Below are 17,157 nucleotides of genomic sequence, written 5' to 3'. Positions count from 1 at the left end.
CCGGAATTTCCACCATCAATTGGATTGCTTACTATATTTACATTGTATATAGTTCTGGTTGTGTATTATTACTACTACTTTATGAGTCATGTTTATAAAATGTCAATGCTTTTGTTCTGCCGAACCCCTATAAACCCTCCCGTCCCCGTGTGATGTCCTTGCTGCTTTGACCGGGTCGCCATTGAATAGAGTTTCTTAGCTCAATGGGCATTACCTGCAATAATCGACTGGCTCGCCCGGCTGCCCAGGCTGACACAATAAACTCATTGCACTTAAGAACCCAGTAATTACAGGTAGCTTCCTGGATTGAAACCCAGCATGTCAGTGGTGGCAACTCCCCAGCAACATTTGTTTTGAGTCCACACACTGCTGAAGACTCGGAAAATATTAATCCGGGGCCAGAGTTTGTGTGCTTAAGCGATGCTGCTGAAAGCCATTTGTCCAGAAGAGATTTTGGTTGCCGGACCAACACGTTATTTAATTTAAAATTTAAGGCAATGAATGGGATCCTTGTAAGCCGATTATGTGTTCCTCACCAAGATGGCACGTAATACAATCTGGAGCAGCAGCAGCCGCTAGCTTTGTCTGCTAAGTTCAGCCGGTGTATTGCAGATTTAATTTGTTGTCATCTTTTGAACGATAGAAAAAGGTTTGGAGCCGAAACTTTACTTTAAGGTGAGCGGTTATCATTAGGTATGTAAATGACTCGCTCGTTCCATGATTCAATGACTTTTGGCACAGTTCAAGGTCACACCAAGGTTCGCTTGGGATATTTGCCCTTGTGTTGTGCGTGGAATCCTTAGCGGAATGAATCAGTAGAATCTAAAATTCCACATGCGATCAAGCCTGAGAATCGATATTAACGATGAATCGTTGAGTAGTTGTATCTCAGGGCCATGTCAGTGCTACTACCCTCGTGATGCTGAGCACTACATTTCCCGTAAGGAGCTGGCTTCCGCTTGGCAGATCATCAGACCGCGGTAGTTTTTTCGTCCCATTGGCCATGTGGACTGTGAAGATGTGAGGGCATTACAGCTGTCGCGCTGCAAATTCTGCGATGCGTACGTGCTTTACCGTGCGTTCCGTAGCGCAGTTGCTACGTTTCTGAAAAGTATTCTGAGATCGCTCGTTATCAACCATCATAGAAATGAGCAAGGTTAGCTGCAATTGAACTCTGGCACACTGTCTATGCGTTGTATTGATCACAATAATAATTTTCACGTTGCGTCGGTATAAAGCCCGCGGAACTCCTGTACTTTAGACTTTAATTGCCCGAAGGCCCTACTGCCGGTGTTTCTGCTCCTCCGGAAAACGTGAGGGCGCACGACTGGCCGCGCCGGTAAACGCAGAGCAGGCGACGGGCACTGTTTCAACTCCCGCTGTTGTCACACGGCTCCTGAGCGACGAGAAGTTTGAGTTCAGTGAACCGGCAGCCAGTCGTGGTTCGGGAGGCTCAAAGGGGGCACAGCCAAGGACTTTGAAGCGCGCCACGTGACCCACCGTGTCGTGCACCACGTGACGCGCAACGTGCCACGCGACGCTCCGTGCGACCCACTCCGTCTCAACGCGACACGCCACGTGGGGTTCTGGTGAACGTGTGCGGGGTTTCACCACGTCACCGCTTTTGTGTTTGCACTGTCGAAAAGTTCACTTTATGCCCACATTATTTGTTTATTATTAACTGAGGCATTGTTGAACATAGCACACCTCATATCATAGACAAATACAATCTCTATGTCTGTATGACTTTGTCAATGAAGGTGACTTAGAGCGCTTTACCAAAAATAACATTTGCATAAATTCCTAACACTTCATAATAAACAAAAAACAAGACACTTAGCTTAAAATATCACCAAAGCGATGCCCTCTAGGCAGTGTGATGGGGAGCTTGTGGAGGGGATGTGTGCAGGGGTAGGCCTCTGGGGTGGTTCAGCAGTGTCTTTTTCAGCATGCGTGGGGTGTGTGTGTGTCTGCGTATGCGTGCAGTGTATACCTAGTTTAGCACAAGCCCTGTCACCACCTCTCGGTGGCGAATGGCAGTTGTTGTGTGGGTGATGGGCTTGTGTTGTGCATGTGCCTTGAGAGAGCGCATTGCGTGGTAAACCCGGCGACCCCAATTCAATTCCTGCTCACGACGAACACCAGTGACATTTATCTGAACTAGTACTGGGCCTCCCCAAGGTCGACTCAGCCTCAAATGGCTACCAAGTGTGGTGTGTAAAACATCGCCAGACATGATGCTGGAAACCCACCCCCTCATGTACCGGTGCCGGCTTTCATAGGTGCTTGGTCACAGCATTTGCCCCTACGGTCTGTTAAAGCAATACAGGGAGGGGGGGGGGATCTTTGTCTTTTGTTTGTGCGTGCATGTAAGTCGTTGAGCGTGCGTGTGTGGTGTGAGCTGCTGCAGGCTGCATGGGCAGGGTGGAGATGAAGGAGGCTGGGGTTGGGGGACCTCTGGGCTCCAAGCTGCATGGGGGAGCCCCCAGCAGCCCAGGTACCCGAGGAGGATTTCCCGGTGGCGGAGGGGGCGAGCGTGGAGTTGAGGGCCAGCTTGCTTGCACACGCTGGAATAATTAGGCTCTTCTTCTTAATCCCACATCGTAACGTGTGCCGATTGATTGGCTGGTGCCTAATTATCGTGGCGTAATGAGACTCAGCCGTGCCCAATCCCTGATATCTTCCATCGGCAGTGAAGTATCCAGTGGCGTATCCAGGAATTTACGTCGCAGCTTTGTGGACGGGCGGACAGGTGGCTTCACAAGGAGAGGAGCCACTTGTCTTGAATGAAGATGCAACCCAGGTTTAAGGGTTACAGCTTGGGAGTGTTTTGGGCAGCGACGGTTCCTTCGTGGATACGTCACCGCTGGCATCGGTTGCCGTGGCCGATTGGTCGACCGATAAGAGTGAAATCGCCAAAAGGAATGACGTTTAATGAATGAAATTGATGGAATGTCTTTGAAGCGTACATTCATATTGTTCAACAACTTGCATTCCATTTTAGCTTCCGAAACACGTTTGTAAAAAAAGTCAAATCTGGCAATAGGAGTCACAGATTTTCAATATATTACGAAATTTGTTATCAGAAGGCGTATGTGGTCCTTATTTGTCAGAGAGCCCAAGCCCCGTTTAAACGTAACAATTTTCTGCCAGATGGAATGCCATTTGTTACTGCATGCATGCTCGTATTCTCCAGTGCGGGTTGTCGCTGTGTGGAAATAATCTCGTGATTTTTTTTCTTGTTTGTAGTTTCGGAATTGATCCCATGTTTTGTTTTCACTATTCTCGTGACTCGCCGAATGTTGCAATCGTGGCCATCGTGGCCATTTCCCACAATCTGTCCTTTCTTCATAGCACGTGACGATTAATTAAAGAGTGACTTGCATCACCAACTTCTCAAACTCTACTCCTCGCAGCCCCTGCCTCGCATAACGAGGCCTGCATTGATTCACCGATTAAAATCCATTCTTTCGGTCATGATATGCGCGTGAAACAGTGTGCGTAAGAATATATTATCCTATCATGGTCGGGCATCCCCAGTCTATCCACTGCTAGATGAAGGCTCCTCTTGTAGTCGTCAGTCACATGATGCAAAAATCCATCGCGCTCCTGCACACGAGCCGATCTCATCACTCCGTCTCCACGGTGGACATCCTCTCGGAGCATGGCTGATGATGATGATGAATTGCAGAGCGAGGCACTACTCTTGTTTGCTGATATTGATCCTGACGCCTCCAAAGGAGACTCGGCTGCGGGAACAGGAGGTTGAAAAGCCCGAATGCTAACTGCTCAGAGAAGTGGTTTAATCATTACTGCCTGTCCTCTTAACTGTTTGTATGTCTGCTCATCTACATGTCTGAAAATCACAACTTTGCCTTTTGTTAATTTTATTTTGGAAACATAAAACACAATCGTGCTGCTGCTTCACGAACAGGCTCCACAATGCGCTGGGTGGGGTCGGTTGTGAATCTAAACCTGTGACTTGCTCACCATGCGCTCGGAGTGAGTCAGGTCACTGAACCTTTCAACAGCTGAACAATTGGGCTGATTCTGCTGCTGCCGCCCGTAATATAAAACGTTAAAGCCTTCTATTGAGTTACACCTGCTCCTGTGAGCCCATATATGGGTCCGTGTCCTCAGTGGTGTTCTTGCTCTTCAGTCACTTTTTTACTTGGCATGGATTAAAAAAAATAGTGCGTGCAGAGGTGGCCAGGTGTGACGAGGGGTCAGAGCCATGGAGCCGACAGTGCAGAGATACTGGGTTCGAATCTGAGTTTCAGCCGGGGGTTCGCAAGTAAAGCCTGTCCTTCCAATGACTGCACACTAAAAAATGCGTGCTAAACTCGAATTCTGCTCATGAAATGTTTTGGTCTGACCACTGTGCAGCAAGAAGCTTGGGAAAGTGCGTGGCCCTCGACTTTGTGCATTAAAGGTCAATTGATGAGATCTCAGGAGCAGCTCTGTTGCATCTCCTTCTATGGACCGCTCTCTAACTCAGAGTGATGCATTGGTCGGCTGGAGCTCCGAGTGGACACTTCATCTCATGACGTCGATCGTACAATCTGAACATAACTGGGGGGGGAAAGACATTCATGAAAATAAAATGAGAGAAAAAAAACCCATGTAACAACTCCTCCAATTACCATTACTGCACAGCACTCGAGGGTTTCTCCTGGCCAGTTGTGGATGCACTCTTGGGCGTGTCGGCCCCTCCCTTGGCTGCCACTCCGCCTTCAGTCTCGACCACCAGTCGGCCATCATCGCTTCTATGATGTGTCCTGCTCAAGCCCACGTACTTTTCTTTACTGTCGATATGATGTCTCTCAGTGGCATTCACACTCTGATCCATGCATTCCTCTCCATGTGCCTGCGTAATTCCAAGCGTGCAGATGATTACAGTGCTCGTCGAAGTGTCCGAAATTTATATTGGAAATCGTGGGAACCGCCCCCAATATTGGGACAGTTCACCCCTACTTGCTGTGCTGCTTTTTGGCACAGTGACGGTGCCGTGATGATTAACGCTCCTTGTGATGATCATCGTGAAGGGATGTCCTGATTACACGTACACCTGTGTCGGCCACGCGATGTGCTTTATTTTTTATTCCAGGTAATGTATTATACAACTTATCTGATGCTCGACATAATGAATAGGACTGCCAAGGTAGATGAAGACGAGCAATCTGGCAGACAGTGACATGAAGACAGATGGACCACACGGGCACATGTGCAGGCAGTGACATACTGACTGACAAATGGACAGACGGGGGGGGGGAGAGTAACAGACGTTAATTGACACACAGGGCACACAGACTTGATTGTTTGATTTTTTTATGTGGCTAAGAAACATTCAGGTTTAAGCTGTTTTACAAGAATGATTCACAGTGATTGACAGAGAGACAGCCAGACAAATCACTTTGCTCTTGCAGCAATAACAAGGGACACTCTTTTTTTTCCTACTTGCCAAGACCCCCTTGAAAATGCTCCGTGCATCTAAGGGCTTATCCTGATAGGATAAAGATAATTGTCATCTTCTTGGTTCTTTTCAATAATAATAAAATAAAAATTAAACATAATACAAAAAGTATTTTGTTATATTATTTTATTATGTTTTATTTTTATTTTATTATTTCAATTCTACGTGACTTTACCGAAAGAACCAAGAAGATGAATCCCTGCAGTCACGAAAGCTTTAAATCGAAAGATAATTGTCAATTAAAACACAAATCATTTAATGGGATTGACGTTTTTTCTCCCGACGTTGCCCCCCCCCCACCCTCCCTCTCTATCCCCTCTGCCCCCACCCGCTCCCCGACCAGGCGAGGAGGATGGGGTGCTCAGCGATGGAGTCAGCAGCTACAACAGCCTCGACTCTCCGCAGCGGTCGCCGCCGGAGCCGCACGAGAGCAGCGACGCCCCCGCCGAGATGTCCACCTACTTCGACGACAAGATCCCCGTGCCGGACGCTGGCGCTGTGAGCCGCTGCTGCTGCTGTGTTGGGGAAACCACTGCCCCCCCCCCCGCCTCACCCACCCCCCCTCCACCTTTCCCCCACTCTCTTTTGAACACTTTCCTACTCGGGTCGAAGGCATTCATCGGTCAGATCTGTAATGGTGAGGGGGAGTGCGATGACTCTCGTAAAGATGCTCCAATATGAAATTAACTTTAGGGTAAAGTCGTGTTGCATTTGGCGACTCGCCGTGAGTGAAAATGATCCGAATTGATCAAAGGGCTGAACAAACATGGTACATGTATGGCCCTCTTATCAATGTATCTGCATGCAAGTGTTAATGTGCATGTTCATTCAAGTGTACGTGTGTGTGTATGTGTGTGGGGAGCGGTAGTTTAGAGGTTAGTGTTTGCGCTACGAACCTGGCAATCCGCGTTCGATTGGCGCTCACGGCCAACATCGGTAACGAATATCTGAACTGGTCCTGGGCCTCCCCTAGGTTGATTCAGCCTCAAATAAGTATCTGATGCGGTGTGCAAACATCACCACTGGCGAGCCACAGGCGGCCTGGCGTGGTGTTGGCCACCCACCCCCTCGTGTGCCTTGCCGGCCTTGCTAACACCACTTGTCCTAACAATCTGTTCAGGCTATACGGGGGATCTTTGCCTTTGTTTTACACGTGTATGTGTGTGTACGTGGCTGTGGCTCGCTCAGGGCACGTTCAGCTTCCGGAAGCTGTGGGCCTTTACGGGTCCAGGGTTTCTCATGAGCATCGCTTACCTGGACCCGGGCAACATCGAATCGGACCTGCAGTCGGGAGCCAAGGCCGGGTTCAAGGTGCCACACACGTCGTGCGACATGGGCGCCGTTGCCACGCTATGTACAAACATCCATTTAGGCACACGCTCCTACACACATGCTTATAGACAACACCTACGGCCTTCATTCGGCACCAAGTTTACTTTGTATTTTACAAGGTAAGGCCCACTGAGCTACGTAGCTCTTTTTCAACGGTTTTATTTAACTTGACTTGTGTTTGTCGTGGCCAAATCTTGTAATCAAAAGTTCGTCTACTCCCTGTTGTCTAATCAATTCCAAATTTTGCACATGTACACGGATCCGGTGACAGTGCATGCTTGTATTAAAATCGGCACCAATTCATCAATTAATTGCCTCCTTTCAAGCAATTAAAACATTTTCATGGACGGCATATTAATTAGATATTTTTGTGTAGGTGAACAATGCCGCGGTCCCTAAACTGTGGAATCGGCTCACACAAAAGCAGGTGTCGCGTGCCTCTTGCAATCAAGATGTCGTCCACTTCCCGTTGTCCAATCGAGTTATTTACTTTTTAGTGCACTTTAAAATAAAACCGTTGTTTAAAAACAACTTTTTTAAAGGAGTTTATTCAGAAGTGACCTGGCAACAAACGATTTCTCAACAAAGTGGCTTATCACGTGGCAATTTAAAGCAGCCAAATACTCTAAAACACACGTTTTTAAAATTGAGGGGAGAACCGGAGGACCTGGAGAAAAATCCACGCGACTTAGGGGAGAAGATGCAAACTCCAAATATACAGCAGGCGTCAGGGTTGGGATCGAACTCACAAACTCCTGCATACCAGGCGAAGTAGTTAACATCTTGCCACCGCGGTGCCTCTAAGTGGCGGTTACATCACCACAGCGCTTGTGCCAGGCGAGGTGCACTTTGAGGCCACGTGAAATGTCGACGGCTCGCTGACAGGAGGTCATGGGAGACATGCCAAGGTGTTATGGGTTAACTGATTGAGACATGCGCCGATGCACACACTCGTGCACAAAGGCGGACGCACGCCTGTACACACGCAGGCACATACACGCCCGTACACACACAGGCGTTCGCTTACAGCACGAGCCCGAACAACCTGTTAATGGCTACATGGGGGTTCTTTGTCTTTGTCCAGCTGCTGTGGGTGCTGCTGACGTCTACCATACTGGGCTTGCTTCTGCAGCGCCTCGCCGCGCGGCTGGGGGTCGTTACGGGTATGCACCTCGCTGAGGTGTGCAACCGCAACTACCCCAAGGTACTGCCGCACTCACCTGCACTCACCCGCACTCACCCGCACTCACCCGCACACCCAACACTCGCCCGCACTCACACACACACAACATTCACCCTCACTCAACCACAAACCAAACATTCACCCAACTCACCCGCACTCACCCACACACCCAAGTTAACCCACACCACCAACACTCACCCCAACACTCACCCAACACTCACCCCAACACTCACCCAACACTCACCCCAACACTCACCCACACACCCAACACTCACCCTCACACCCAACAGTCGCACACTCCACACGGGCCTGCACACCCATACTCACCTGTACACACCGGGAATAGATATTTGGTCGCCTGGCTCATCGCACAGCATGCTCGCCACTGCTTCACCCTCGAATTGTAATCTTTGGCCATATTTGGAGACGATGTAAATTCATGGTGGAATGGTGGCACCAGTGGGTTAGCGCTCTGCTACGGAACCCGGCAGCCCGAGTTCAATTTCCATCCATGGATTACATTGGTAGCGAGTGATATTTGAACCGGTCCTGGGTCCCTCTCCCCTCCATCAATCTGTACTAACCAAGGTGTTGAAGTATGATAATAAAATACAAATTCCCATGACCGACATGGCATGAGGAGGGCCTTCATGCACTTATAGATTAAGAACGGCTGGAGGTTCTCTTTATTGTAAATACATATTGTAATTGTGTTACGTCATCCTGCGTTCGTGTGTAGATCCCTCGCATCGTCCTCTGGCTCATGGTGGAACTGGCCATCATTGGCTCGGACATGCAGGAGGTCATCGGCTCGGCCATCGCCATCAACCTCCTCTCCAATGGCGCGTGAGTGGTGCCAGCACGGCTCGCCTAGCACCGCGCTGCTTATTGCTCAGTTTGGGGATGGCGCCTCGGTCTCTGTAGCAGTCTCCGCTCAGCCATCGCTCAGGCGGAAGGGCTCTCACTCTCATTCCTTCCTCTGGCCAGCCGGCTTCTCTGGCCCTGTTCAAGTGCAGGCTCTGGCCGTGGTTCACTGTCTTTTTTCTTGTATATATGTGTGTGTGTATCTAGGTGGCCGGGCATGGTGCTGGCCTCCCACCCTCTCATTTTCCGTAACGACGTCCTTCATAGGTGTTCGCTAACCATACTTGCCCCAAAAGTCTTTAGGCTACACGGAGGATCTTTGTGTTGTGTATCTATGGACATTCGTGTGTGTGTGTGTGTCGCCACCTGCAGGGTTCCCCTGTACGGCGGGGTGCTCATCACCATCGCCGACACCTTCGTATTCCTGTTCCTTGACAAATACGGTGAGTCGCTCCACCGCTGCAGCGAGTTCTCAAAATACCGGGCCCATGCAGGGGTGCAGGGTGCCCCGCTTTGTCTCTTTTCTTAACCATACGAAGGCAATGTGCAAGCTGAAACCACCGAGAATCGAGAGCCACCATTGGAACAGACGAACCGATGCTACAGCGGTTAAATGTAGAGTGCAATATGAAACTGTTCTTTCCTGGCACGTGACGTTTTCTGCGCAGGGTAGAAACGCAGCTTTTGACAAGGCAGCATTGCTTTGCCCGCTGTTCAATTGTTGAGCTATGGGAGTGTGGTTTTAGAATTTGTATTTTTGGGGCCCCCCAAAACAACACCGCGTTCTGTTTGAGGATTCGTATATCCACTCAAGTTATTTGAAGGATAGGCTATTACCAACCTCACCGGATGCTGCCATGGCGTAATAGTTAGCACACTGGACCAGCAATCCAGAGGGCGTCCGTATCAACTCCCAGTGCGGCAGTCAAAACGATGGTGCAAGCATTTAAATCCCTCCCGGCCTGGTTCACACAGCAGTAGAAAAGGCCCCACCACCTTTAGTCGATGGGCATTTCGCGTGCGGTGGGGGTTAAGTGTGGGTACTCTGGCCAATGTGTAAAAATCGGCCAAAAAATACCTTCAAAAGAGCATTTTCCTAGAGCTCCCTCGAGTGGAGGCTCTTCTGGCAGCAGTGGCGTGAACAAAGCAATTTCAGGGTTCCACCTTTATTTCTACAAACCTCAGTTACACCCACACACTTGCCTGCCCTTCCGCCCGCCTGACTGCCCTGCCCTGCCCGCTCACCAAGTTGCACCTCTTTGTCATTGCTTCACCGCGCGCTCATCCTCTCCTCCCCAGGACTGCGGAAGCTGGAAGCGTTTTTCGCTGTGCTCATCACCACCATGGCCATAACGTTTGGGTATCAGGTGGGTGCCTCTCCGTCCGTGGGCCGGTGCGGCTCGTGGGCCGGTGCGTGAACCACTGCGCGGTACTGCACTGGGCTCTGCGCTCTGCTTGTCCGGGAGCACTGCCAATCGAAATGTCTCCCCTCCGCAAGTGAGCGCGAGGGCGGCGCCCAGCTCTCATTGGTCACGCGGAGCCAGCGGTGGACATTCGGCTCGTGTGCAGGGGACACGTGGATAGTTGTGTCGCGACACCGTGAAAGATAGTGACAGCTCCAGTATGTATGTAGAACTTCTTTCGCAACGTACGCAGCCAACCGTGCTAATCAGTGGTGCAATAGGCCATTGTGCAGCAGTAGATAGGTCGCTTTTATTTTCTACCTACGTGACTTTACCGAAAGAACCAAAGAGTATGGATTCCTGCAGTCACGAAAGCTTCAAATCAAGATTGAGTAGATAGATCGTTGGTTACGATGACGACGTGGTGCATGCCGTTCGTGATATGGAAACTCGTTTCGAACGATTCCAGTCAAATCGGTTCTTACGTACGCGATGCACGCAGCCAAGGGTCTGTTTAACCACGTAACAATGTAAATAACTTGTTGTGCTGGCCCACCTCGCCCCTTCCCCCCCAGTACGTGATGGTGGCCCCGGACCAGCGCGAGCTGCTCAAGGGGATGTTCTTCCCGTACTGCGAGGGCTGTGGCACCCCACAGCTCGAGCAGGCAGTGGGCATCGTGGGTGCTGTCATCATGCCGCATAACATCTACCTGCACTCGGCCCTCGTCAAGGTGCGAGCGCCCCCCACTGGCAGCACGCGTGTGTGCCCCATGCCTTGTGTATCCCTCTGCCTTCAAATATATATCTCTGTGTCATTATGTACCCGTGTGTACCTGTCTGTCCATCTGCCTGCATGTTTCCCTGTTTCAACCAGTGGCTCCGCTTGTATCTCGGTATATCCCCATGCGTTTCTGTCTCCCTTTGCGTCCCCATGTGCCTCTGTGTATTCCCGTATCTCCATTCACATCCTCTTATGTTCCATGTGCCCGTACGCAATCCCCTGGGTGTGCAGTCGCGAGCCATCGATCGTTCCAAGCGTCAGGAGGTGCGTGACGCCAACATGTACTACTTCATCGAGGCCACCGTCGCCCTCTTCGTGTCCTTCCTCATCAACGTGTTCGTGGTGTCCGTGTTTGCCGAGGCCTTCTTCGGGAAAACCAACAACGACGTGGTGAGCACAGCTGGGACGGGTGGTGGTGGTGGTGGTCGTTGGGAGAAAGTTGTGTAGGCTGGTGGTGGTGGTGCTGCTGCTTGGCTGGGTGGTGGCGATGTTGCTGGGTGGGTGGTGGTTGGTATGTAGAGGGGGTGGCGGTGGTGAGTTGCATTCCACATGTAGTCAGTGTGAAAATTCGACGAAATACCATCGAGAGGGGCTCTCCACTAAAGCCCCTCTAGTGGAGACCCCTTTTGCCAGCAGTAACATGAATGAGCAATTGCAGGGCTGCACCTTTAACTTTAATTTTTACCCTTGTGTCTGATCATTCTGAGGGCTAGAGGTGTAACTTCCATGCTGCCCTCCCCCCCCCCCCCCCATGCGGTTGGCGGCTCCGCTCAAGCCGTCTCGTCCGTCACGAGAGTCCATGTGTAATCGGTCTCAAAGCCGTTGTCGATTGAGCGATTGTCTCTCCCGCCCTTCATTCAGCGCACGGTGTGCTTGGATCACCACAGCCCCCACGCGGACATGTTCAGCAACGACTCGAACACGCTGCAAGTGGACATCTACAAGGGGGTGAGGCTCCACCCGCCGTGCTGCCGCATCCCGGCCACCTGGATCCATCGACGGCGTGAATTCCCCACCCGCCAGCCGTTGCCGTGCGGTGCTTTTGACACAACTAGCGCTGCACGCGCATTTTAGCTTTACGCGCGATAATGTCATCATTCAGCCCTATAGGGTGACGGCACCGTGGCGAAGCCGTAGGCGTTGTTGTTTAAGGGAATCGATGTCTTGTTAGTTTGTTGTCCTTTCCCCGCACCACCGATTAGCACGGTTGGCTACGTACGGTGCGAAACAAGTTCTAGATACATACGTGTTGTGTAATTCAATTTTGCATGGGTGTGACACTTCTGACCACTCGAGGGCACCACGTTCACCTGGATGTTAAACAGAGGAATTGATTCACGTTTGGATCGGTAATTTATTGACGTGCGTGCGAGAGGAGGTAATGTTACACCTGCAATAATTGCACCTCCGATTGGCATTTCTATTTGTTTTAAAATTTTCGCCTGTTCACTGTCACGCTATTCGTAAGCAGCTGTTCTGCTCATTTTCATCAACTCTGGAAGTTGCTGTTAAAAGCAGGTTTCCATTTAGAAAGATTTTTTTTTTTTACCAAATGCACACTTGCAGTTTTGAAAAGTGAGTCAACTGCACACCAGTTTTGGTTGTGGTTACAGAGTAAACGGTGTTAGTTCACCATCTTACCAGCTAATGAGATGAAAACCACAAGAATATTTCTAAACGTTCATGGTTAAATTCCACCCCCCGCCCCTCCCCCTAACGAAACGTAATTTTTGTTTCCCCCAAATGTTACTCTTCATTTTTCTTGATTCTCCAAAACTATTCGCAACTCATCTCAGATAGTTACAAGATCAGGAACAGAGTTTCTTAACACTACCTGAAGGTTTCCATGGTAAATGTTTTTAGCTCTGGGTGTTTGGAGCTAGGTCAAAGGTCGGCAGCCAAAATAACAAGATGACCCATTTTTGTTCGAATTCGATACAAAAACTCAATATTTAAAGAGCATGTGAATACGAGATGGTGGTCCTTAACAAATAATGTCACTGAGCAGTCCTGAAACAGCTGCATGCAGCTCTGGAGCTACAATTTGCCAACCCCTGAGCTAGGTCAAAGGTCATAACTCTTACAAAGCTCATAAGCAATACCATAGGTCCCTGGTTCTTTCCGGGCAGAAGGAGCCTGAACTCACCTCTGCATGACAAAGCCTCGTAAAGTCGGTGCTCTGACAGACAGAACAAATGGGAAACGGACAACTTAAGGTCCTCGTTCTGTAGTCCCTGTTACGTTTCGGTGTCTCGCGAGCCTCTGCTCGTGCGCTCACTCCTCCCGTGCCGGTGCCGCCCCTCCCCGGCCGAGCAGGGCATCGTGCTGGGCTGTTACTTCGGCCCCGCGGCGCTCTACATCTGGGCTGTGGGAATCCTGGCGGCCGGTCAGAGCTCCACCATGACTGGCACCTACTCCGGGCAGTTCGTCATGGAGGTGCGGCGGGGGGACGTATCGCACCGTTCGGCACCGCTGCATCTCACCACGTCACGCTGCATCGCCGCACTGTGCCGCTGTTGCGCTGCACCACCACGGGGCGCAGCGTCTGCTCTGGGCAGTTTGTTACGGGGGTTTGGGGTCACTGCATCCCACCGCAGAGCGCCGCGTCACGCCGCAATGTGCCCCACTGCACCAGTGCGTCACATCACACGTGGCGTATCTCACGTCGGTGGCGAGTGACAGCTAAACGGGTTCTTGGCACGCATTAGATTGACTCGGCCCTAAGTGAGTACGTGGTGCAAATGTCGAAACACGAGTATTGGGGAGATTTGTCGGGCGTGGTGTTCGCCACACCACCCCCTCATGCGTCGTACTGGGTTTAATAGGTGCTCGCGAACAGCGGCAGCCCCAACAGTGACCGTGTGCACATGGTGCCTCCTATAGGGGTTCCTCGACCTCCAGTGGTCGCGGTTCCGGCGCACGCTGGTGACGCGATCCATCGCCATTTTCCCCACGCTGCTCGTCGCCATCTTCCAAGACGTGCAACACCTGACGGGCATGAACGACTTCCTCAACGTGCTGCAGAGCCTGCAGGTGCCACCTCCTCCCTCCTCTTCGAGCCTGCGTCTTCTGCCTCTGTGTCTTTCCCTGCCTCTCTTTCCCAGTCATCTTTTTCCACCTCCCCACTACTTATCTCCACTGCCTGCCTCTCTCCCTCTCTCTCATATCTCGCTCTCCACCTGCTTTACCCCCTGCCTCTCTCGCATCCCTCACTCTGGCTTACCTCCATTCCACTGTGTTTTACTCGCTGTCCACGAAAAGCCTTGCAACCGCATCGATGTTCAGCTTCCTCGGCTTGTGTTTACTAAGATTTTATACGACAAGTGTGGGTTTCTTTCGACACTCCCAACTCTATAAGCAACAAAAACGCTGCTCGGATATGGAATTCAAGAACTATTTAAAGGAGGACCTCCCTGATAAGAAGACGGAAGGAGGGTGAATGCTTAAGCGAGTCTTTCCTGGGTGAACATTTCAAAAGGCTCTTCTCTTCCGCTCACTCTGTCGCCATGAATTCTCGCCGGGGCTGCCAGTGCGTGCTGTCACCGGCTATCGACGTCTTCATGTTGTGAACGCGTTCTCTCTTCCCCCGCAGCTGCCTTTCGCCCTCATCCCCATCCTGACCTTCACCAGCTCCAAGAACCTCATGGAGGAGTTCACCAACAATATGTGAGTGGCCTCTGCATCACCAGTCCCCAGCGTGTCATCCTCTTTGCCTTCCTGCCTTTTTTGGAAATCGCGATAGAGGGAGATAAAAAACATTCTTTGTGGGATTTGGTGATTTTTTTGCGGTCTATTTATTATGAACAGTACTCTTTCTAGAAGGGTGGGTGGGAAAGATTTGTAGCAGTTTATATATAGATAAGGTGCAAATGAAGACTGTTGATGCAACCCTTACAGTCACGAGAGGTGTGTTATAATCAACGCCATGTTAACAATAGAAAATTAACCATCATTGCATGAAATCGTGATAGTTCGTCGAATCGCGATAGAGGGCTAATAGTTTAATGCCTCGTTGCCAGTGGCAGCTGTCTTCAAATCGTAAAATCGCCTTCGTGTGTCGCCGGCCTTCACGGCTGTATCGGCTGCCTTCCCCACGAACCCGCTGCCACCGATCACCGCGGTGCCGCACGCGCGTTGTCGCACAGGTTCTGGAAGGTGGGCGGCGGCATCGTGGTGCTCCTCGTGTGCTCCATCAACCTCTACTTCGTGGTGGTGTACGTCAGCGCCCTGGGCCACGTGGCACTCTACGTCGTCGCCTCCATCATCGCCGCCCTTTACCTCGCCTTCATCGCCTACCTGGTGCGTGCAGGAACGCCCGCCCGCTTGAACGCCCGCTATCCTACCTGCTCACCCGCCCGCTATCCGGGAGAAGTGCTCGTAATTCACCGTGTGGTGTTGGACGTATTTTGGCAAACAGACTTAATCTTCCGCGCCGGGATGTTGGTGCGTCCAGTTTCGTGTTCCATAAATAAGCCATGTTTTCTAAAACTATAGGTGATTTAAGAATGGAAGAGAGTAGAGCAAATACCCTCATAACTCCCGTCTAGTGGAAGCCCTAACACAGCTGTGGGGGGGATATACCTGTACCTGTGAGTAATGCCTCTCAGACAGATCTCTTGTATGTTATTAGAATTGTATTTAAATGTTGACTTCGACTAAACAATTTGTGGAACTGCCCTGAAGTAAACTCAGCATTTCCCACTCTTCCTGCATCGTCCCGGAAATGAGTGACAGTTTACCGTCTCCGCTGACACGTGTGTATGTGCGTTTGCGCGCGTGTGTGTGTGTGTATGCGTGCGCGTTGTGTTTATCTTGTTTCCCATTCCCGTCTGTTCCACGGCCCGCATCCCCCCACCTGTCCTCCCCACCTGCCCGTCCGTGCGTGGGTGCAGGTGTGGCAGTGCCTGCTGGTGCTCGGCGTGCAGCCATGCGGTGGTTGTGCCGCGGTAAGCCGACACGGGGATTTCTCGCGCCAGGGCGTGCTCGTGGCGGACGATCGTTCGGGAGACGGGCCTCTCGCTCCCGAATGCAAATTGTGACGGCCTCGTGTCGACACCCCCACCCCCCCACCCCCCCACCTGTCCACTCCCCAGCAACCCGTTTCTTCTCTTCTCCCACCTGCCACCCGCCTGGCACAACCCCTCTCTTGCCCGCCGACCCACCACACGGCATGCGCGCACCGGTCTCGCCAGCGGAGAGTTCGTATGGACTCTGCCAGGATGGACTGTTATTAAAAAAACCGGCAATCGGTGTGGTCCTGTTGCAATGGTGCGGGTTTTGCTGAGGAAAAAATTTAGCGTTTTTAAACGCTGCCCAGATGCTTGGCGTGAGTGTAAAATCCCTTCACGTCCACAATACGGATGTAACTGCTTAGTGAGTGTTTCGAGGTTGATTGAAGGAAGGTTCATTCCAAGAAAAACCCGATCTGCTCTCATCGTGTAGCTAAATTAACAGGCCATCTGTCTCTGGCTGTGCAACATAGGATTTACTCTTTGTTGATGAGGAAAAAAAAACACTTAACATTTTGGGTCAGGTACTTAATTTCCCACTTCAAAGACATTATTGCAATGTTACTCCCAATGTTTGAGTTCAACTTCAAAGTCTGTTTTTCTCCTTGTTACTCAAGCTTTGCACATGTGTGGGACAGCCCAGGTCACATAGCCTAGGTGTGTAGCCATAAGATAAGAACTGTTTTATTGGGTGGCATCCTTATATAAAATTTGTACATTTTAAAAAAGGATGCTAAAAACTTAGCCCATCATGTTATCCTATCAACTCCGCTCAGGGTCCATAAAATCAGTACCCACTATGTGGTAATATAATTGTAGTCAGATGGATAAACGGGCCCCCATCATACAAATGTGGAATTTCAACCACATGCATAGGGGGGCCGCCAGTGTAGATGAGCACGACCCACCACGTTGCTCATTTGAGCAGTGGGATACATTGACGTGTTCATTCACAACATTGCAGGGCTGTCTTTCCACCGGCTAACCACTCGCAATAACCTGGCCAGAATAATGTTGATGCGTTTGGTGGTCTGGTGATGTTAGCTGACATGCAACACATTATGGGAGGACTGATCCTATGGTCATAATCGCTCCTTTTTCCATCTAGAAAT

The 17,157-nt window shown here is 50.7% G+C and overlaps 1 protein-coding gene across 5 annotated transcripts in view; it reads left to right on the top strand.

The window, feature by feature from the left end:
* The window catches only part of LOC144726730 (natural resistance-associated macrophage protein 2-like), a 41,419-nt gene that overhangs the window by 12,087 nt on the left and 12,175 nt on the right, over positions 1-17,157 (top strand). For 3 of the 5 annotated variants that reach the window (XM_078605588.1, XM_078605594.1, XM_078605579.1), the window contains 15 exons: positions 2,402-2,497; positions 5,817-5,971; positions 6,662-6,784; positions 7,890-8,009; positions 8,728-8,834; positions 9,225-9,295; positions 10,152-10,219; positions 10,831-10,986; positions 11,268-11,426; positions 11,898-11,984; positions 13,353-13,472; positions 13,920-14,069; positions 14,629-14,702; positions 15,182-15,335; positions 15,929-15,982. In XM_078605588.1, coding sequence (XP_078461714.1) covers positions 2,402-2,497; positions 5,817-5,971; positions 6,662-6,784; positions 7,890-8,009; positions 8,728-8,834; positions 9,225-9,295; positions 10,152-10,219; positions 10,831-10,986; positions 11,268-11,426; positions 11,898-11,984; positions 13,353-13,472; positions 13,920-14,069; positions 14,629-14,702; positions 15,182-15,335; positions 15,929-15,982 — 1,694 coding nt within the window. The remainder of the gene's footprint in view (positions 1-2,401; positions 2,498-5,816; positions 5,972-6,661; positions 6,785-7,889; positions 8,010-8,727; positions 8,835-9,224; positions 9,296-10,151; positions 10,220-10,830; positions 10,987-11,267; positions 11,427-11,897; positions 11,985-13,352; positions 13,473-13,919; positions 14,070-14,628; positions 14,703-15,181; positions 15,336-15,928; positions 15,983-17,157) is intronic. The other 2 variants (XM_078605603.1, XM_078605612.1) reach the window with 2 other exon arrangements.

The sequence above is a fragment of the Lampetra planeri genome, chromosome 2 (genome assembly GCF_965212315.1).
Source record: "Lampetra planeri chromosome 2, kcLamPlan1.2.h2, whole genome shotgun sequence".
Taxonomy (NCBI): domain Eukaryota; kingdom Metazoa; phylum Chordata; class Hyperoartia; order Petromyzontiformes; family Petromyzontidae; genus Lampetra; species Lampetra planeri.
This window is presented reverse-complemented; position numbering and strand designations above follow the sequence as displayed.